This window comes from Gossypium arboreum, chromosome 13 (assembly GCF_025698485.1).
Source record: "Gossypium arboreum isolate Shixiya-1 chromosome 13, ASM2569848v2, whole genome shotgun sequence".
In the NCBI taxonomy this organism is placed as follows: domain Eukaryota; kingdom Viridiplantae; phylum Streptophyta; class Magnoliopsida; order Malvales; family Malvaceae; genus Gossypium; species Gossypium arboreum.
The window spans coordinates 117,391,304-117,414,057 of NC_069082.1; the positions used below are offsets into that span (position 1 = coordinate 117,391,304).

The 22,754-nt window shown below is 30.5% G+C and overlaps 2 protein-coding genes and 2 long non-coding RNA genes across 6 annotated transcripts in view; 2 read left to right on the forward strand and 2 right to left on the reverse strand.

The window, feature by feature from the left end:
* Window positions 1-4,967: 4,967 nt before the first annotated feature.
* Window positions 4,968-5,759, reverse strand: LOC128286386 (uncharacterized). The gene is made up of 2 exons (XR_008276927.1): window positions 5,673-5,759; window positions 4,968-5,197 (listed from the first exon to the last, which is right to left on the reverse strand). It is a non-coding gene; the product is annotated as an uncharacterized LOC128286386 (long non-coding RNA).
* A 6,059-nt stretch (window positions 5,760-11,818) lies between these two features.
* LOC108463601 (uncharacterized) lies at window positions 11,819-13,161 on the forward strand. The gene is made up of 2 exons (XR_001868095.2): window positions 11,819-12,035; window positions 12,897-13,161. It is a non-coding gene; the product is annotated as an uncharacterized LOC108463601 (long non-coding RNA).
* A 3,598-nt stretch (window positions 13,162-16,759) lies between these two features.
* On the forward strand, window positions 16,760-20,576 carry LOC108463930 (uncharacterized). The gene is made up of 2 exons (XM_017763940.2): window positions 16,760-17,427; window positions 19,656-20,576. The coding sequence occupies exons 1-2, from the start codon at window positions 16,931-16,933 to the stop codon at window positions 20,281-20,283; spliced, it is 1,125 nt and encodes a 374-aa protein (XP_017619429.1). The 5' UTR covers window positions 16,760-16,930; the 3' UTR covers window positions 20,284-20,576.
* The window catches only part of LOC108463932 (uncharacterized), a 4,532-nt gene continuing 1,958 nt past the window's right edge, over window positions 20,181-22,754 (reverse strand). For all 3 annotated transcript variants that reach the window (XM_017763942.2, XM_053023947.1, XM_017763941.2), the window contains exons 3-4: window positions 22,617-22,718; window positions 20,181-22,152 (exon numbers count right to left, since the gene is read on the reverse strand). In XM_017763942.2, coding sequence (XP_017619431.1) covers window positions 21,419-22,152; window positions 22,617-22,718 — 836 coding nt within the window. In that variant the 3' untranslated portion in view covers window positions 20,181-21,418. The remainder of the gene's footprint in view (window positions 22,153-22,616; window positions 22,719-22,754) is intronic.

Genomic DNA, 22,754 nt, shown 5'->3' on the forward strand with positions numbered 1-22,754 from the left:
TAAAATATTGATATATTGAGAAATATTAATATGAGGTGTAGACTAAACTGTAAGATTTACCAAAGTGTTGGGGTCAAGGCGAGAAATTAAAAATATAAAAGAATTAAATTGAATAAGTGTAAAATGTGTGAAGACATAAAAGGAATTTTATCAAGATCAAGTGAATAACTATGATGGATAGATTTTTTTAGTCATAATAATATTTAGTTTTCATCGACTATTATTATATTTATATTGAATTGAATTGTTTTATTTATTTTATTTTATTAAATTTTAAAAGAAGGATGAAGAGAATTCTCCATCTTTTTCGTTATTCACATTACACCATTGGATAAAAAGAATTTTTATTTTTTTACAATTTAGTCCTCCAGGTCTTTTCAAACTCAAAACCATCAAATTTCTCTAAAAAACCTTAGTTATATTAAGTATTTTACAACATTACAAGTTTATATTTTTAAAAAGAAGTGGTGGGTTCATGTTTGAAGAGAGAGAAAATATAGATTATATTAGAAATTAAGATTTTAAGTTAAAATCATCAGGATTTGGTAATAGTTTCATGTTTACTTTGATCATTTGAGCATGAAAATGTTGTGGATTAAAAATATTGATATCGTATATTTTATGATATTGATCTGAAATAAAGAGAAAGATAAGGAAGAATCTACAAGGAGTTTAGACAAGGGAAAGCAAGTAGACAAAGCTTAAAGAAAGTATAATTTAGCCAAATTTGTAAGTACTTTAGAATTCTTCTTACTTAATTAGGTTATGAAATTTTATGCTAATGTAAGTGATAATGTCATGAATTTGAGCATTTGTAACTTAATAAATATATGAGTAATTCAAGGAAGTAGTAAATAAATGTAGTTATTATTGATGTGAATATATGTGTGAAGAAAATGAATAAATTGTAAAATGTTGGAAAGTTATGTGTGACTATGAAATTATAAAACTTTATTGCTCTTGTGATGAATATTGGATTTATAATAATGTTAAAGCCCTAGACGAGTTTTGAACTTGCGGGATATAGATGACATGCCACTAGGAATTCCTTAGCGCGCTCGTGAATTTAGCACTTCGGTGCTCGTGTCCTAACACTATTAGTTGTCGTGATAATCTAGCACTTACACGCTCATATATTTTATGATTATATTTTTTATATTCTTCTCGTTCGTTCAAGTCTACAATGGGCAAAGTTAGTGATTAATGAATGGAAATGTATGAAAATTGACTAAAGAAAATGTGGTAAGTGAAATGATACTATTCAACCTTGTTGCCCATATCAATCTTTATTTTAAGTAGTTTTTAGAAGCTATGAGTGTCGCGACACCCATTTTTCAATGTTGCGGGGTTGACCATGTTTACCCTATTTTGACCTGAATAAGCCCTAAATGGTCTCTGTTTGTAATTAAACTTTAAAAGGAGCCTAGAAATGACTTAATTAGCTTCGAATGTGTCTATTCATGTTAAAATAAAGTTTTGAAATTGATGTTCATGTTAAGTAGTCTTAGTGTCCAAATGTAACATTTCTTGCTTAGGATATATATCAATTCGTTCCAGATGAGGAATTTTACAAATTCAAATTTTAAAATTCATGTGATAATTTTTTTTAAAAATAGGGGGTTTCAATCATTTTCTTTTAATATTCTTAAACTAGTTGCTTACATGCGATGTTGTATATATAAATTAAAATATGTTAAATTATTTTATAACTTTTATAAATTCTATGAATAATATGAAAAATAATTTTAAACTTATTGTTTTTAATAAAAATATAAAAATTAATAGGTAATATTATAATGAGAATGTTGAGAATTAGATTCAGAAAGATGTTCATTTAAGGGTAGGCAATCTAAATTATCAAATCATAATAATTGAGGTAAATCCTATTCTCATCAAAATTTAATCTCACTTCTAGGATCCAAATTAGAGAGGGAAGTAGAGACTTGCCTCCTAGCGCTTTTTAAAATGGGAAATTGTTGCTTTGTTCTTTTAAAATTTAATGTATGGTAGAATTATTGTGGCAGCCCAAATTTGGTCGGGATGGTTCGACCTGAATTTCGAACGTCACATTAGCCATCGAAGTAACTCTTTATTAAAACCACCACAAAGCACACAATTACCAAACACACCTCCCACAATTATTTATGGAATATTTGATAACCTAAAGTCATGCTTCTGTTGTGCTACTTTGATCATCAAGTCATTAGCATAATTCGTAAATTGAATTTTTAACAAACAAATAGTCTAAAAACTTCAATTAAACATTCATGCAGGTGATAGGGTATTTAAAAGGTTATATTTGAAAAGATTCTAGAAACCATTTTATTTAAAAATAAATGATTAGATCTAAATTGTAATGTATTAAAATGTTGGAAAACACCATTTCATAAGGTTGAGAATAGTATAGTAGAGTAATATGTATAAATATTGTTTTGGAAGATTCATTAAAACATCATGCATCTTTTCATAAAATCATCATCATTTAATTAGTTCACAAACCACCTACTATTTATGTAATTTGTCCAATTTTATATTTCATGCATACTAAACTCATGATTAATTCCCAAATCATACATAAAACATATAAGACTTACCTTAATAATCTATGGCTCTTCAACTTGCACTTAATGTTAGTCGAACAATTACTCATACCATTCATCAAGCTTTCATAATCTACCATTCAATCATCTATTTGAAGTAATAATAAAAGCTCCAAATCAAACCAATTAAAGAATCCACAATGTCCAATTACAAACTATTAACAGTTCAAAGTCTAAAACCCTCTAGATTAGTCCTACATTGCCTTCCTTATTAAGTCGGAAACACATCAAACATACTTAAGGTAATTTGCCTTGGTTTGGATCACTTGGTAGCTCACTTCTCCTCCTTGTTTTAGCTATATCCTTGCATTAATAAACATAAAAGAGTGTGAGCTTTTTCAAGCTCAATGAGTGCTTAACGATTGCCACAAGTAGTCACAATATCCAAAGTTAAAAGAAAGCATACTATTACAATTAATCATAGTAAGCAAGCAAGCATAACTCGTAGCATTCACATTGACATGTTGGCACAATGTAATCATGAAACATATTTACAAAATATATTACATTGGATAACCGGGTTTCCAAATATGACCAATATAATGTGTAGTATAAAGCTATCACCCACCAAACACAACCAATCATAGCCTCCAACATATCCACTTAAACATTTATACTTATTATTTTATACACACTTTCACATGTCACACAACTCATGTTCATATCACATATTCAAGTCTCATATCATATTCAATCATAAACACATAACATTTTCATTGTCATCTCAATATACATCACATAATATATCACATTTAAGCATCATTTGCAAATCATCATTAGATTAAGTAGAAATACTTACTCACAAAACTTAGTATAGGAATATATTACATTTAAGCATCATTTGCAAATTATCATTAGATTAGGTAGAAACACTTACTCATATAACTTAGTATAGGTGATTAGGCTATCTAAGCTCCCCTTTTAACACTTTGATTTCTACATAATTGTAGCACACCAAACCACTCACCTTGCAACCTTAACTTTAATGGCAAAAGCTCAAATAAGCTTTTGTTTACCTTTGTCCTTGCTTGTAGAACCTCCCAACGAGTCTGACACTTTGAATTCACATTAAATACATTACAAACACATTATAAATAGCCTCAAACACTTTTAAATCATATAAAAAATGCAGACCACAACTCATCTTTCATACTTACTGAAAACTAGCTAAGTTGGCCAAAAATGCGATTTCACCATTCAAATCTAGTTTCTAAACCTTAATTTCAATTCCAATATCATCCAATTACATATTTAAACCATCAATTTTACCCAATTACACTGATCTAATTTTTTTTGAAAAAATCAAGCTTATGTGATCTTTAAAAAGGGAAAACCTTCAATTTTCTTAAACTCATTAAGGCTTTGTTAAATTAAGATCAAATACCTTTTAATTAGATCAAAATGATTTATAATTCACTTTAAAGCCAAAGCTTAGCTAAGAAATACAAGATCTACCATTTTCAAGCCAAAAATCAATTTAAATTAAAGTGATATATTGAGATTTTGGTTAAATCATTTAAGTCTCGAATTAAAATAATAGATCACTTACTTTAATTATAAAAAGTTAGGATCTCACCTCAATTTTCCAAAATCGACGAACTATGGAGTTAATTCAAGCTAAAACATGTGAAGATCTCTTGAGTATTTTAAGGATGAAAACATGAGTGTTCTTCAAAATTGAAAAGAGATTTTGTGTTTAGAGAGCTTAGGAATAAAAAAAAAGTTAGCTAATTCCAGAAGAAAAACTTTGATTTGGTGTTTGGAAAATTTTTGTAGAAGATGAAAACATGAGTGTTCTTCAAAATTGAAAAGACGGAGGATTGTTAAATAGGCACCCAATTTTTAAAAATCGGGTCATTACCCATTTAATCACCTCCAGTTTTCTCCCTTTTCCAAATTGGTCCTGGTTTTTTAATTAAAGACAATTTCAAAATTATTTTCAAATTCAATCTCATTTTTAGAATTCGTTTTAACTAAATTAATTCCGAACACTCAATTTTAATTTCTTAATCTAAAATTATTAATTCTAATTATTTTAATATTTTATTTGATTAATTCCTAATTATTTTAATTATTTAACCCAATTATGATTTTCGATTCACTAACCCCGATTTACTATCTCGACTATTGAGATGTGACAATTATAGTTTAGCTTTCTAAAAAATGTTAAAATTCTAATTTAATCTTTTGAAAATCATAAAAATATAAATTAATATAAAAATAAAATTACGTTTTAACTTTCATAAAATATATAATTTAATCTAAACCTTTTTATTTTGCCCTTAATTCAAACCCTGCTAATGTAATCATTTCTTCCTTTCGTAACCAAAAAAAAAAAAATTCATAATTATTATATGGACAACGAGATATTTGGTTAACTAATTAAGAGCAATAGATGAGAGTTTTATTGGTGGGATTTTGGCATTAAATAAATAAAGGATTGGATTTAAGAAGAAAGGCAGGGGTAGGAGCATAAGCAACCACCCCTAAAATAAACTCCGACGGCTTCATCTCCACTCCATGGCGTGTCTTACATAAAATCGAGCAATCTGGTATTTTCCAACTTGGCAATTTTATTTCTTCACTGCAGGTGTGTCCTGTTTCCCATTATTTTCACCTTATTTGATTCAATCAATATTTAAAACAATACATATTCTTACTTTGGACGGTTTTATTTATCAAATTGTTTTCACCACAAACTATTTTTGATGGAATGAACATTATATTCACTAGAAAGCAATTTCAAAATGATTATAAAATTATATCTAAATAAAAATTGAGAATACATTATAAAACATATAAAAAAAAAGAATCAAAATTTAAAATTATTTTTTTACAATAGAATCTTGAACTTACACTCCCTACATGCCTTACCTATGGTTTAATTCAACAATTTTGAAAGAACAATAAACATCTTTAATTAATAAATCAAATGTTGGAGTTATTTATTTTTTCGGGTTTAAATAAGTTTTAAATTTTAATTATATTTACAATATTAAAGAGAAGCTAAATAAAATGTATGCTAACTGAACTGAAAATGAATTAGAAAATATATAGAGTAGCGAATTTTACCAGAGAAAAGAAGAACCAACATGAAAAATTGAACAGAAACTTGGGAATTTTTCATGACTTTATCTCTTTCTTTTTTGTTTAATGGAAGGTAAGATGCAATTCTCCTAAATTTATAAAGGTATTAGTGGGAAATTTTCTTCAATTTTTTTTTTAATTTGCTTTAATTGGCAAGAAATCTTGTGTCTGCAATTATTACCATAAAAGCAAATATTTTAATATTTTGAGAGTGTTTCCTAACAAGAACAAAAGTGATATGTAAAATTAATTTTAGCCTCGGATCGAAATATTTTTATTGTTAAAATTTTGTGTAGTTAGTGAAATAATCAGATATTTATGGTATGTACCTCCTCATATTGATGTATAAAATTAATTTTAACAGTAAAAATAGATAGAATTTTAATAAAATAACAAGTTTGCTCTTTGATTTAACGATATAAACTAATTTGTCCATCTTTTTAATAGAGAGTACAAAATAAAATCTAACTTTTAATATAAAAACTTTCATAATATTTTTACCTATATATTATTACTTCGTTTACTTTTGTATTGTACCTTGGATATTTTATCTCCTTTTATCTTTGTCACAATAGGACTGTCAATTTTTAATGATAATTCTATGGAAACACACTGAAAAAAAATAATTTTAGTAACCTTTTTTTGTTGAAAAATCAATTGTATGGTAACTGAAATTTTATATATCAAATGTTTTTAATGTTATGATCATCAACACTATTATAAATAGATTGTCATTTTTGTTTTATATATAATCTCTCTGTTTTAAGTCTTCATTTTTCTTTTGTTGATTGAGTCTCAGCTTGATTGTCATCGACATTATTATCAATGCAGAAGGACGTAACTTCGAGTGCGCTGAAGCATATTATTCTACTATTTAAAGGCTGAAGAGGAGCTATGGGTAGTTGAAGCTATAATGAGATTCCACTCTTTTTTAGTATTGTTATTTTATTTATGAGTTAATTATGCCACACATCCTTAAATTATAGCCATCATTCCAAATTGGTCCCTAAACTATAAAACATTCTAATTATATCCCAAAACTATTGAAGTTAAACTAATAAGGTCCTTCCATTACTAAAATAAATGATTTAACCGTTAAATAAGATGTTAAATATTATGTAGCATAGTTTAAAAATTAAAAGTTTTAAAAATAATATTTAAAATTAGATGTTGTAAAAATATTGGTTTTGAAGCTTTTACAAAATTTTTGTCACTTACTCATTCTTTTTTTGATTTACTTTATTTTTAGTTTTTACTTTTAAAGTTATTCGGTAATATTTTACTTTTCTTTAAAATTTTCATTTTAAATTATGCCACATAATATTTTATATGTTATTTAACGGTTCAATTAACTATTTTAATAATTGAAAGACCTAAGTGATATAACATTAATAATTTGGGGATTTAATGAGAACATTTTAAAATTTGAGGCCAATTTAAAATGATGATCATAATTTAGGGATATTTAATGCAATTTATCCTTTATCTATTCATATTCTTTTAATATTACTATTCTATAATTCAATGATTGATATAATCTTGATTACATTATGGCGGTTGATGATGGCATTGATTATGATATTTATGGTTGTGATTTGTTTTCACAATGATTTCAATTGAGGTCTTGAAATTGGGTTATTAATGTTGAATAGTATAATCGTTATCACACCCCAAAATTGGATTTAGAAGTCTCGAGGGTAAATTAAGAATTTTAACTTGGAATGAATTTGGAAATTTTGAGTTATGGTAACCCAAAATTATTTTCGGCTATTGCTTTTTCAAAATCAAATCAATTTTTGAAAATAAAGTAGGAAAGATCATCAATTTTGAAAAGAGAATTGTTTTGTAAAAAGGTTTAAATTAAGAGTGATTTTAAAGTAATTATACCAAAGTTTTAAAGATACCCTATTTTCCCCTCCATCTACTTTAAACTCACAATAGTTTCTCCCCTCACCCTTTTTGTTGTCGTCCATTGATTTTCTCAAGCAATCTTCACTTATTTTATTTTTCAAACATCAATTCCTTTGATTTCTATTTGTCACCTTTACTTATATTATTTTTCAAACATAAATTCCTTTGATTTCTATTATCTCCCAAGCATTAAACTTCCCTAAAATTCCATAAAAAGCTTCAAAAATAGTATTGATTTCACTATTGCTCAACTTGTGGGTTTTTCGGATTTTCAATTAAATGTGCGTTTCTCCTTTAATTATGGTAATGTTTTGTTTTCTTATTATTTTTTAATGACATCTAGCCTTTTAAATTGAGTTTTTATATATTGAAATAAAAGTTTTGAATAAATGCCGAAAATTGGGTCTTTAATGGTGAAATCGGGATTTTGAAGGAAAACGATGTTTCAGAGTGTTTTTTTAACTTTTTTTATATGATTAGAAGGTTTCTAAACTTTTCCTAAAATTTTGTTGAGAGATTCTAAGGTTTTAATGAGTTTTCATGAAAAATTATTATTTTACATTAAAATTTCGAAACCATGATTCTGTGTGATTTGAAGGTTGAGAATTATTTTTAGATGTATAATTAGATGATTGTAATCGATTATAGGAAATGAGAATGAGTAAAGATTAATATATTTGAGTTTCAAGTTTGTTAGTAAAGAATTTCAGTTCCAAGAGGAAGGAACATTATACCTACATTTTTGTTTGTTCGAGGTGTGTTATGACTTTTAATTGATTATGTATATTGTGTAGTTATTGTACATGAAGCTTTGGAGTTGTTAGGATATTCTACGAGTAAAGCGAAAGGCAAGGAAAAGCTAGTTTAAACTTTTGACGACAAGGCGAAAGCGCGAACAGTGAGTGTTTGGAATCGCTGCTTGTAGACACGATTCATAGCATTAATTGGGAGCTTAGGAATAGCCTAAACCCCTATCCTAAGTTTCGAGTGTAAGCTTTCTTATATCCTTTGTTTAGTTTGCAAAATATGAGATTGTGTGATGTGGATTGAGTATTAAGTTGTGAAAATGTGACATGTGATATATATTGTGATAGCTATTGTGAATGTGTTAGTTGTGAGCATATTAAACATGCTGAATGATAGTGATGATGTTGTGTTAGCAATATAAATGTGCAGTGAAAGTGTGCAGACAATGGTAAGTACATATGTGTTAAATTGTGGAATGTGATGCTGATGTGACGGGTAAAGTAAGTGAATATTGGTATATGGTATATGGTATATGGTATATGGTATATGATAATTTGATTTTTAATGCATTCACATGTGAACGGATATGTGATGGCTCAATGAGTATAGTTGTGGCACTTAAAATGCAATTAAATGTGAATTTGATAAGTCTGCATTGTGTATGAGATTGTGATGTGAATTTATGAATATGGACAGAGATTATGTGCATTAAAACAATAATTAAGTGTGTGTATTTGTGGATATTTTGACCTTATGATCTCTTGAAACTGTTGAATATAGTTGACATGCCATAGGATTGTGAGTATCACCCTTGTGTTTTGTGATTTGGGCATAGAGGCCTCGGGACAAATTGGAGGCATAAGGGAATGTCGAGCCAAGCTCCATTCACCAGGATATGTTGGTGTGTTGGAGAGTGTTAAGCTTTATGCTACATTTACGGGATATGTTAGACGATGTGATGGTGATCCGTGTATCCAATGTGTGGTGATAGAGCCCACTTTTATGTTTCATGTTTTCTAGTTGCCAAATTATCATTAATTGATTAATACATGGAAATGTTGTGTGTAAATGCATGTGAATATATATAAGCTAATCTAGTGGGTCATTAAAGCATGAACACGTTTTGTCTTGATGAATTATTATTAAATGTGATTTTATAAAAAGCGACATTACAATATGTGATGTATGCATGAACATGTGAATAAGCTAAATGAGTTGATTAATATTGTATAAATATGTTAGCATGTCATCATAGTAATGTGTAATTACATGTGAGAGTATATGTTAGTTGTATGATTTAATAAAGCATGAATATGTTATTTTGACTTGGTTAGAATATGGTTGTGAACGTGTTGTAGTATGCTCTTGTTTAACCTTTGATGTTATGTATAATTTATAGTTATTTCGACATTTACTAAGCTTGTTTAATCTCACCCACTCTTTCCAAATATTGCAGACAGTTAGTGTTGCGGTGTGAGCAGTGTAGTAATTCCAAAAGAGTGATCCAAGTTAGATTTAGCATTTGAGTAGGTGATTTATAGCTATTATTTTAAAATATTGTTGGAATAAGGCAATGTGGTAGATTTGTTGGTTGAATATTGCCATGATGTTTTGGATGATTACTTATTTTTTTTAGTCAAAGAATTGATAGATGTTTGACATTAGTTTATTGGTATTGATTAGCTTAAACTATTGATGATGCTTTAAGTTGTAATTTCATATATTTTTATGTCGAACTTTGAAGCTAATATGCATGTTGAATTGGTATAGGTATAGTTGTGTTAATGTGTTGTTTTGGTGTTTTTTTTGTTGTTTTCTGCTGAGGTATCGATAATCGAGTATTTAGTATCGATACCTCCATTATATTTCAAATGTTTAGGAAGTCAATAACTCATTTTAGTATTGATACCATTTCTCGAGTACTTGAGGTAAAAATACTGATACTTTTCTATTTATATTGAAAATTTGCTAGGTTTTAATTTTTTGCAGAGAAACAGAATGCTAAAATAGCGTCGATTTTCTAAATGGTATCAATACTCCTTATTAAAAATATCGATACCATCGAATGAGTATCGATACCTATGTGACCTTTTAGAAATTTATGTTAAATGGCTTTTAAGCATACTTTTAACTTGTTATAAGGTTGATTATTGTATGTTTAGCAAATTTTAACTTTGTCTAGGGGAAATTAGATGTAAACCTCACATAGTTATTTGATTATGATGTTAATCCTATGTCAATGAGATATTTTATGCTTTGTTGATGAAGAGACATTGGTGTAGCGTCCTATTACTCGAGCTTAGCAACCGGGTCAGGTATAAGGTGTTACAATCCTACATTTAAAAAATAAAAAAGTTGTGGAGATTTTATACTATTATAAATAGAGGTTGTTTTTCCATCTTTAAATTATCCCCAAATTTGCCATATTCTTTATAAGTCAACTTTTTCCCTCTCATTTTTTTGTAATATTTCACTTGTATCTTTTATAGTGAAATTTATTTGGTAGTGTCCAAGGACATAGGTTTACTTTTCCAAACACCGTTAAATTTCTAGTGTTCTTTATTGCTTTTCATTTATCTTTCAATATTTTGTAAGGTATAATTTTAATGATATATTGTACTATTAAATTAAATTGTAGGGTATAAATGTAGTGATATATTGTATTATCTTTAACTTTATTAGCACACCAATAAAGATATGAAGTAGCTAATCAAGCCATGCAAAGACAATCACCACAGAAGCAGCTTGAAAAAGTTAATTTAATAGAGAGAGTAAATTATTGTACTAGAAAAACTCACTAGGTTTGATTATCAAGAAAGATTGGAGAGGTCACAAAAAATCCCACTTAAAACTAACCTCCTAGAGATAATCTCCTTACAACAAATCAATCCAAAAATAACAAAGAATCAATTCATTCTCAATGCTTCAACATGACGAGGCTCAGGTGGCACTTGTAAGAACTGTGAAAAAAAATCTGATATAAAACTTTATTAACCAGGATTTATCATGTCAAATCATCAAAAATAAAATTAAATGTGGAAGCATACCCAAATCCATTGATTTCTTGGAATCTTTGATATTGTGGTTTTGATCTTCCAAATTAACACACAAGTAATCCGTATAATATGATTTTCTCTTTTCTAAAGATAAATATTAGAAAAGTTACGTATATATAATTTGGGGATTATAACCCTAATATATAACTTTTGCATGTTAACATATTTTCTAATCATCCCATCATTAATTAAAATTAGTTAATAAAGTATTTACAGATATTTGACCCATACTTTATTTAATAACTAAAACCCAATAAACTTTAACTAAATTAAATCACTTTTAATTTAACCTTCTAGTATAGTAAATAATAACATGTAAATACTCTTATTATATATGTAATGTCCGTATTTTCTAACATGTTATTAGGAAACACCCACAAAATAATAAATTATTTGCTTTTACGGTAATAATTTGCTTTTATGGTAATAATTGCATACAAAAGATTTCTTGCCAATTAAAGCAAATTTTTAAAAAAATTGAAGAAAATTTCCAACTAGTTTCTCTATAAATTTAGGAGAATTGCATCTTACCTTCCATTAAACAAAAAAGAAAGAGAAGAAGAAAAAGAAAAAGTGATGAACAATTCCCAAGTTTCTGCTCTATTTTTCATGTTGGTTCTTCTTTTCTCTACGGGTAAAATCTGCTACTTTATATTTTCTCATTCATTTTCAGTTACTCAATCAAAGCATATATTTTGTTTAGCTCTCTTTAATATTGTAAGTATTATTAAAATTTTAAACTTATTTAAACCCAAAAAGAATTAGTAATCATTGGTAAAGGATTGATAATATCTAATCTTTAGGTAGCATCTTAAATAAAGTTATCAAAAACACGATTATTAAAGCATTGATTAGATAATGATTGGTTTCGGTTTTAAATCAGTTTATTCAATTATTAGGTAATATATAATAAAGTATTGAGTGCAATGATAAATCATATTGTATTCTCAATAGGAGATATATGTTCAAACCCTAAACAAGATATGAAGAATATAAAAAACATCTATAAAAAATAGTCATAAGTTAAATTATAAATTATTTTTATTTACTTATAGTGTAGAAAACCAAAAACCATGTTATAAAAATAAAGAAAACATTATAATCATTTAAGAAAAAGGGAAAAAAAGAACTCTAACATTTAATTTATTAGTTAAAGGTGCTTATTATTGAATCAATCCATAGGTAATGCATGTGTGGGAAGTGTGAGTTCAAGATTTCTATTGTAAAAAATAATTTTACATTTTGATTTTTTTTAAATGTTTTATAATGTATCTTCAATTTTATTTAGATATAATTTTATAATCATTTTGAAATTCCTTTCTAGTGAATATAATGTTCATTCCATCGAAAATAGTTTATGGTGAAAACAATTTGATAAATGAAACCGCCTAAATTAAGAATATGTAGTGTTTTAAATATTGTTTTTTTTAAAAAAAATAGATATTGAATCAAATAATTAAATAAGATTATTAACGGTGGAAATAATGGGAAACAGGAAAAGAGGTGGTAGCGACGGAAAATGGACGCAGCTGCAGTGAAGGAATAAAAATGGTAGGACGTTGCAAAAACCCAGAATGCTCGAATTTATGTAAGCAACGCCATGGAGATGAAGCCATCGGAGTTTGTCTTGGTGGTTGCTTTTGTCGATACCCTTGTCTTTCTTCTTAAATCCAATCCTTTTGTTTAATTAATGTTGGATGTGCTGCATCATATCTTTAATAATGCCAAAATCTATTCATCTTTTCATTGCTCTTATACAAGTAATTTATCAATTCAAACACCAACAACTTTATTTTATATTCTCAAGCAAAACAACAGATCATGAAGATTGTATTTTGTCTTTCTTATTTAGAAAGTGAGAAAATTATTCTCTATAAGTTGGATTAAAGAGTAAATCAGCCATTTTTATTAAAAATTTTATCTATTTTTGCTATTAAAAACTGGTGTAGCCGGTATTGGTACCGCTTTGCCTTGCTTGGCACCTTTCCTTCGCTTGCTTTCTTGCATGGACAGCTACCAAGCCTTACCTCTTGACTTTCCTTCGGGTAGACTAAGAGCTCTTTCTTCAATAAAGGTTTTGAACAGTTCAATGGCAGATCCCCCTCTCTGGAAGGTACGGCATTCAGCTTGTGGATCGAATTGGGTAAATATAGAAAGGTAGTTTCGATCCCTGTTTACCAACCATACATTGTCTAACCAAATCCAATTCTCTCTCGATATGTTCCTCAAAAAATCCGATTCGTGTGGATTCTTCCCCCAACTAACGAAGAGATCTTGGCGGAATTGCCACATATGAAATTGAGCATAATTTTGCAAAGAAATAGCCCACTTTCTCTATCTTTTTTCTAAGAATTGATTGGGTTATTAACACGGAGCCCCTTATTACTTGAGCAAGTAAAAGACTATCCCAAGCTTCTGCTATTTCTATCCTCATTTTCTCTTCTCTTTGTATTTTCTCTTTTGGCCTCGTCTTTTTCTCGATCTTTTTTTCGTATAATCGAAATTTTTGATTCTTTGTTTTACATATCCAATTTGAGATATTCGTTTCAGCGGTCCAGAAATATCAAAAGAAAAAAAGAGTGGTTTGTCTACTCTGTCCAAAAATGGGTAACCTGTTCGACGTCAGAACCGCTCTCAAAACCCTCATATCACCCTCCCTTTGAAGAGAAACGACTTTCTCCATATCTATATCTATGCAACTAGTTCTTTCAAAGGCTTCCAAATCTATCCATCTTACTTACTCAAAAGCTTTGAATATTCGACTCGAAACCTTGCTTATGCTGCTTTTTATCTCTCTTTATCTGCCTCACCGTCCAGCCTACCAGATAGTTACCACATGTACCTTATATTGATGTATAAGAACTAGTTTTTAACGGTAAAAATGGATAAAATTTTTATCAAAATGACAAGTTTGCTCTTTTATCTAACCTATATAAACTAATTTGCCTATCTTTTTAATAGAGAGGACAAAATGCAATATAACTTTTAATATAAAATCCTCCTTTTTAGTGTTGTTATTTTATTTACGAGTTAATTATGTCATACATCCTTAAATTATAGTCGTCATTCTAAATTGGTCTCTAAACTATAAAATATTTTAGTTATATCCTTAAACTATTGAAGTTAAATTAATAAAGTCCTTCCATTACTAAAATAATTAATTTTTAACCGTTAAATAAAATGTTAAATCTTATGTATAGTTTAAAATGAAAAGTTTTAAAAATGATATAATATTATTTGCTATTACAAACACACTATCTCTTTCAAATATTTCCAAGATTTTGTTTCTTTATAAAACGCCATTGCAACACCACACATAAATATGATCCAATTATCCCTTCTTATAATAGATGTCGAGAATGGTAATAGAATGACCGCAAAGCAATAAGAAAATAAAAATAAAAATACACACAGATTCTATTTAGAATTTCTTTTGGAAAAAAGCCACGGGCAAAGGAGGAGAAATTTATTAATGTTGAAAACTAAATGATACAAAAAGAGTTTTGCCTACATCTATTTAAATGTTGAAAAACTCTATTCTAATTAATATCAAATAGAAGAAGTGTAATTCTATACGGATTCTACTTGTGCGGCTCGGCCTTTTGTCCCCACAGAACCCCTTATTTTGCCATTGTATTTTATTTCTTTAACAAGTGATGAGATTCGAATCATACAACTCTTAACATTTCTCAACAATCTTTAACATATTATATATTGTAAAGTAATGTACACAAACAAATAAAAAAATAATTTGGTAATATCATAGAACTTCACATTTCATCTATTATAATATAATATAATTATCGGACCTCATATCTTAATTAATATATAATACTTATAAATGTTTTCTTTATATTTAGAAAACAATTTCTATATGAAGTTCATTTTAAGTTTATAAACTATAAAAACTAATCAATAAAAATTCATTATATTTTTAAAATTTTTAATTTTTTAACAATCTCATTATATCTTTTAATCATATCTGCTCTTTTTGATACAATGTCCAGAATAACTTATAATCTATCTGCTCTTTTTGATACAATGTCCAGAATAACTTATAATCTCTCCCCCAACCCATAAATAAAAGGATAACACTTGAACTCACATCCTCCAGCATTGGTAACAATGGCCATACCAATCGAACTAAGACTTAATCGATAATTCCTTAATATTTTTTAGAAATTTCTCATCGTTTTGAATATTGAATTTTTAATAAAATTCATATCACATGTTTTCTTACACATTCCTAAAATATAGAAAAATGTATATATAAATTTTACATAAATCTCTTAATTTTCTAACAATTGTGATAACCAAAATTCTAGACAGCCAAATTCCACGCGATCAAACTCCGAAGCAAATAAGATTATTAATTGAAATAAAATTAAGATAATGTAAACTTATACATAACAAATAAAACATAAAAAGTTAAATTATAGAATATTAATACTAAAAGATTATGAAAGTAAACATCTTTAAACTATGGATGTTATCTCTCTTAAAAACAACAATTTCCAAGTGATCTTATCAGTGGTTGGAGTTGGTACCAAACAGTGGACTGAACCACGACAAATGGGGCACCATGTCTCCTTCACTAACCATTCATCTATACAAGATGGTATAGATGTTTGCAGTTATGTAGAACCCTGCAGCAATCCCCATCTTCCAACTCTTCCAAACAGATTACACACTGGGTACAATATGATTCAATTTCTTCATTCATGTACTGAACAATAGTCTCAGCCATGCATGCTTGGTCTAGTCTTTCCAATGGATGTATTTGCATGGTCCGATTAGCTACTCGATGGTTAAGAAAACAAAGCACTAAAATAAGCATCATAATCAGTCCCCATAGTGTAAGCATGATGATATTTAGAGATAGAAAGATAATGGTAAAATAATAGGCCTTTTATAATTGGTAATCCAATACTAACTAGGAAATTGACAATTAAGCATAGCATTAATGTCTTCCATCAATTATTCATAATTTTGATTAGTATAATAACAAATTTAACCTTCGATATTTACTTATTTTGTCATTTTGACCTTAATTATAATAAATTCAATAAATTCAACATCTATATAAATGTTGCGAGATAAATTTGTTAAATTAAGACCTCATTGACAAGATTTGTAAACTTTAAGGGCTAAATTTATTGTACTAATTAAAAGAATGTACAATTGATGGGAAATATTAACATTATGATTAATTGGAATTCGCTGAAATTGACATAAATTAAATTGAATTGCTATGATTTTTTATAAGAGGGATCAATCTGCTTAATTTTAAAATTAAGAGGGACTGGAGAGGCGTTTTTACGTTAGTAAAATAATATATTATCCGACAAAAAAATGGATAGGAAGCGAAGTAGTAGGACAGGAGGGGGTTGACTTAACAATTGGTCCGAATCCATGTCTGAAAAGTAAAGTACATTAACTCAATAATTTTCACAAATTCATCTTTTACCCTTCCCCCAAAAAGTATATCTCAGAGAAAGACAAAAGCAAAACCAAAGCTTTGAGAAAAAAATGGAGGAAGACAAGTCAGTGAGTCCTCAGCAGCGGCTGCAGCAGCAATTTCTCTTACACCAACAGAAACAACAACAACAGCAACAGCAACAGCAACAGCAACAGCAACAAATGCTTCTCTTACAACAACTTCAGAAACAAGCCCAACATCACCAGCAACAGCAGCAGGCAATTTCTCGCTTCCCTTCCAACATTGATGCCCATTTACGTACTACTCCTGGTGTTCTTCCCAATCGTGCTATTAACATCCACCCAAACCCTAATTCAACCCCCAATCCTAACCCTAACCCTAATTCCACTCCTAATTCACAACAACAGCAACAGCCCTCACAATCACAGCAACAGCAACAGCAACAGCAGCGACAACAACAGCAGCAGCAGAAGCAGATGCGGCCGTTGAATCAAGCTGAACTTCAGATGGCTTATCAGGATGCCTTGCGTGTTTGTCACCCTGATTTTAAACGACCTTTTTCTTCCCTTGAAGATGCCTGTGAAAGGTTTGTCTGCTAATTCTCTAACTTTTTAGGAAATGGAATTCTGGGTTTTGTTGGTTCTTGAAATTTTCCTTTTTTATGTATTGGTTGGTGTGGAAATGGCCAAAAAAATGATAATTGTTGGACACCATATAATAGAAATTTCTTCCTTTCTGTTTTGTTGTTAAGTAAAGGTGAAAAGGTGGGAGTTCAAACTTTAGAAAAAAAAAAGGATAAAAATATGATGGTTTGAAATAATCGATTCTTTTTATTATTTTATTGAATTTTGGCTAGCATGTGCAGCTTTTCGAAAATTAACTAAGTACTTCTTGTTGCTATTTTCTAGTTGAAGGTTGTATTCCTGCTGTTTGATGTGCAAATTTGGGCAGTTTTATAATGTAAAGATTGTATATTGATTTATCTGCTACAGAAATTAGGGTCTGAATATTAGTGACTGCCATAAGTTTCTCAGTAATGCTAACATGATGGAGCCATTTATAAAGTTTTAGGAACAGGTTATGTCAGATATTTTGATGCTTTCTCGCTGGTGGGATACAATTGTAAATGAGATTTCCAGAAACTGTGTGGGAGATAATGTTGATTTGTTTCATGTAATTGCTTCTTCGTCATCTTTCTCTTGTCTAATTCATCCAAGGTTGAGGACATATAAAAGACTATAATTTATTGGGATTTATATGCATAAGACTGAAAAATTGCTGATGCATTGTGACACATGGCAATTTGGTGGGAAGAATTATGGGATTTATCTACATTTGTCTGGCAAATACTTGGTAAATTAACTTTTGCATGGTTTCCTAGCAAATAGAAGATAAGATGTTCATATTTGGAGTTATACTCCATTTGTTAGGAACCCGTTCCACCAGACAGTTTCGTTCTGGTCAGCTTTATCATCTGTTTCATGTGAACAAAGTGAAGGAAAAAAAAAAAATGAAATTATTTAACATTCAAAGTTACGTGAAATTATTTTCACAAGAATTGTATCTTCCTGATTGCATTGAGCTGAGTTGTCAAAAATCACGCATCAGCAGCTAACATTCATATGTTGCATGTTTATTTGCATAAAAAAATGGAGTTGACAGAGTGATTAAATGATATCTTTAGTGTCCTAACTAGTGTTTGTACCGCTTTCATATGCTGCTATCATCTTACCCAAGATGTTTCACCCATTTTTTGGACTTCACTTTGCATTTTCTCAGTTAAGTATCGAGGCTTCCAGAATTTCTTGTGACTGAATATTTGTTTAGTGTCTTGCTTCTTGTGACAACGAGAACATGTGGAAATACATATACATGCATGCAATTTAAACTAATTCTGCTTGTCCCTCCTGCTGAATCCCTTTCCCTCCTTTTTTTTCTTGGCTATAATTCTTTTCTTTTTTTTCTGTTTTTTTTTCCTTTTCAGTTTATAGATATAGAGGTGTATGGACTGAAGACAGTAGTTACTATCTATCATAACTTATGTGAGGACGGGTTTACATGACCTGAGGATAATACATTAGCCTGTTATTTAACTTTGACCTTTGGATGGCATTGGTTATATGATTCGAAGCATCTCTGTCTTGAGTATTCCTTGTTATGTCTCAAGTTTTATGGCCTAATTTCCTTCAAACATAACATGGAGAAGTGAAAAAAAAATGGAAATAGAGCGTGGCCATCCTTCTAGGAAAATAAAATCGTTTTGCAATACAATGAATGAAAAACTAGCATGTCTGTCATATATATAGCTGCAATGCAGTTTTTGGATTATCCTGGTAATAATAAATAATAGTAAATTTATTCTTTTGAAGGTGAAAAATACCAATCTGTAAACCCTGGTTGAATATTTGCGAAATAATAATATGGAAGCTCATTCATTCGAAGTTTGAGGGTATTTTGCAAACCGTATTTGGAAGATAGGGAACATGGTTAGGGATAGGAAGGCGAGATTTGTTTGCTTTTCACATGAATCACTTCATCCTATGGAGGGTAATAGACCTTTATAGTGTATTTTACTGTGTCATAATCCTGTTTTAAGGTATTTTATATTTGTATGAATTGTCGTATTAATAATTCATGTTAAATGGAGTTGAGACATTCATGCATCTGTGTCATGTATTGCCAGGTCTAGATAAAATAGTAGTAATTTGAGTTCTCTCTCCCTTTGTGCTTGAAGAATTTGCACTACGACATCTGGGATTAAATTGTGTTTTCGTGCTTTATGTTCTTTGAAGTGTATTTCATGAAAACGTGTAGGTTACTACCTTACCATGTTGTAGCAGACTATGAAGCAGAGGAGGATGACAGAATTCTTGATTCTGACACAACGGGCCAGATGCCATCTCGGTCCCAGCAGTGGGATCACAACATTGCTGCCAAAGTCGCCGAGTTCACAGCGACGTTCGAGAAACAGGCACTTGCCTTCAACATAATATCTCGCAAACGAGCTGCAGGGGAATTTCGATCTGAGGAAAGGTTGATGGTTGAGCAGGCTCTTCTCCAGGAAGAGAAGAGAGCCATGCTTGAGTTGAGAGCAGAAATAGAATCAAGGGAGAAGGCTGGTCGGGAGGCTCATGAGGCTAAGTTGCGAATGGCGGCAATGGTTCAGGCAGAGCAAGCTCGAGCTGAATTGCAAGCTCATGCTGAAATAATGGCCCGAGGACCTATAAGAGCAAATGCGCTTGGATCTCATGGTCATGACATTGGAGAACAGTCACAGGGTTTAAACCCTGATGAGATGATGAACGGATGGGGGAACAATGCACCACGGGATGAAAAGGAGCCTTCGGAAGATTTCTTGAATGATGAAGAGACTGAAAACGGAGATACAAGTGTGCAGAACGAATGGCGTGAAGTTGGGGAGTTTGATTTGAACAGTAGATAGGTCATGGATGGTGGTGCTTAGTTGGCATTTTGGCATCTCCTTTTCTTAATCGATTTTTTGTTAACCTAGTTTGTAAAAGAAACAGTAAAACACGAAGTGAGAGGCATAGATGGACATTTTCATTACGTTGTGTTTTTTATTGTATTTATTTAGGCATAGACAAGCAAAAGCATTTGCTTTGGTGAGCTGCTGATGGCTTCCATTTAACCTTTTAAATGTTCTTTGTAAATTTGCCCATATTAAATGAATGACTGATCCGAAGTAGGTTTGCCTACAGGACAATACGTTATGAATTGATCTATACAAAAAGAGAATATCGCTAGTCAAAGTTAGACATCGATTCTATCAAATTACCACCAAATCATTCCTCTCTTTTTTCTTTATTTTTATTTTAGCTCTTTTTCTTTTTGTTTCTTTTCTTTTTCTGTTCCCTCCTAACTTTTCTTTCTCTCCGAACATGTCTGCTGAAAATTGAATATTTTTCTTTTTCATTTTCTAGAATTTGAGCATTCTTTGCTGAGCTGCATTTGCCTATATCTTTTTTGCTACATTATTTTCTTTAAAGATTTATATTTTTTCAACAAAAACGTAATTGTCTCTCCATTAAATTTTCATGGATGCCAATGCCATAGGTATAGCTCCTGTTATGCATTACTTAAAAAGACCAAAAAACAAACAAAAAGACCATGAACCCAGAACTTAGTTCATATGGCTCATGCAAACAACCTTAAGAGAACATATCAAACAATTCTGGCATCAGAATCACACAATATTTGCAACCCTTTTCCTATCCCCGAGATGCAATTGACTTTGTGCCAAAAAAAAAAGGTCCTAACACTCAGAAAACTTGGTTTCTAATTTCTATAGGAAGTAAGACACTCACAAAGCAAGGGAAAAATAAATAACAAACCAATATAGTGGTGCCTACTTCTTTGCTTTTCCCTCTTCTTTCTCTCACTCATATCTCATTCTCATACATACAGATGTACAGGCAAAGAACGTATCATCCAACATTATACTTAAAGCCAACGACACTGGGAAAGAAAAGAGGGAAAAAAGGCATTTTCTTTAACCTCAAATTGAAGGAAGAAACAGGGGAAAACAAAGCAAGAATGCGTATTATTTTAAATAGTACCTACAAAATGTTGGGGAGCTGGGAATCCAATCTCTGTTGCAACTCCTTGATCTTCATGGAAAGCTCCAGCTTCTGCTCCTTGTAGCTCTGCAGCAAATACTCTTTCCCTTCTATCACCTCTTTTAGTTCTCCTACTTCTCTCTTCAGCATCTCAATTCTCTCCCCATCTCCCCTTCCCTTCTCAGGGGAGTCTGAGTTGCTCTCCACATCAAGATACCCATTAGCATGGCCATTTCTTATGTCTGATGGCCAAACTGTATCGATTGATGTCATCTTATTTGTGCCACCATATCCTACACAGTGATCTGCAATTGCCTTCCTCAGCCTTAGGATTTCTCTCTGAGAGTCGAACAAGTCTCTATTTGCAGCATCCAGTTGTGATTGTAGGTGAGTTGAGTGTGCCACCTGAGCATTCAGCGAATTCTGCAGTTCCATAATCTGATCCTGCATCTCCAGAATCATATCATCTCTTCTTTTTAAGTGTTGCCTTAGTTTCTGTATCACTTCCCGCTTGCTAAATATGTCAGAGCCAGATTCTGAGACACATGGTGAGTCAGAGCAGTTAGAATGGTGAAATGGCCTAGGAGGCAACTCAAGGCGATCTGGAGATGATGCCCACATAACACCATTATCCTTGCTGAAATCAGAGGTGGGGACTGTCACCAGAGGGAGAGCAACCTCAGATTCTGGCAGTATCTGTCCATTGGGTGGGTGCTTCTCTATGTTTTCAGCTCCTGTTTTGAGCCCAAACTTAAATAAAAAACCACAAGGTGCAAGAAACGGTAAAAACACATACATTTCAGACTTATGTTGATCTAACTCCTCATTTTTTCTAAACTACCGGTGTCAGTCGCATATAAACACCACAAAGCGGGTATGATTAAAAACTTAGATGCCATGTCTTAACATTCCAAAGGCAAGGAATTTGATATTAGGATGGGATTCATAAAAGGCTTAGTACTTGAGGAAAATGAGACTCTGTTTCTTCTATTTCCAGTAAATACGTGACTATTTACACTAAAAAAAGAGATATAGGGAAAGAAATCAAACTAGAGAATTCATAACAATTCTATTTCTTCACTTTATTATCCCACTTTAAAGACCCAAGCAAAAGCATAGAAAGTGAAAAACTAAAACAAGTGCATGTATATATGTCAAAGCTTCGGACATCTCAAACTGTAAGATAGCCGCACCACACCTGACATGCAGTTGAAACAACCATCATCTTCTTCAGTAAATGCGTACATGTTTGAATGCAATCGGCAACCTGACGATCTCCTTCTATCAGAAGTTCCATTCTCTGTAATAAACTCTAAATTTAGAACTAGTTTTTTAT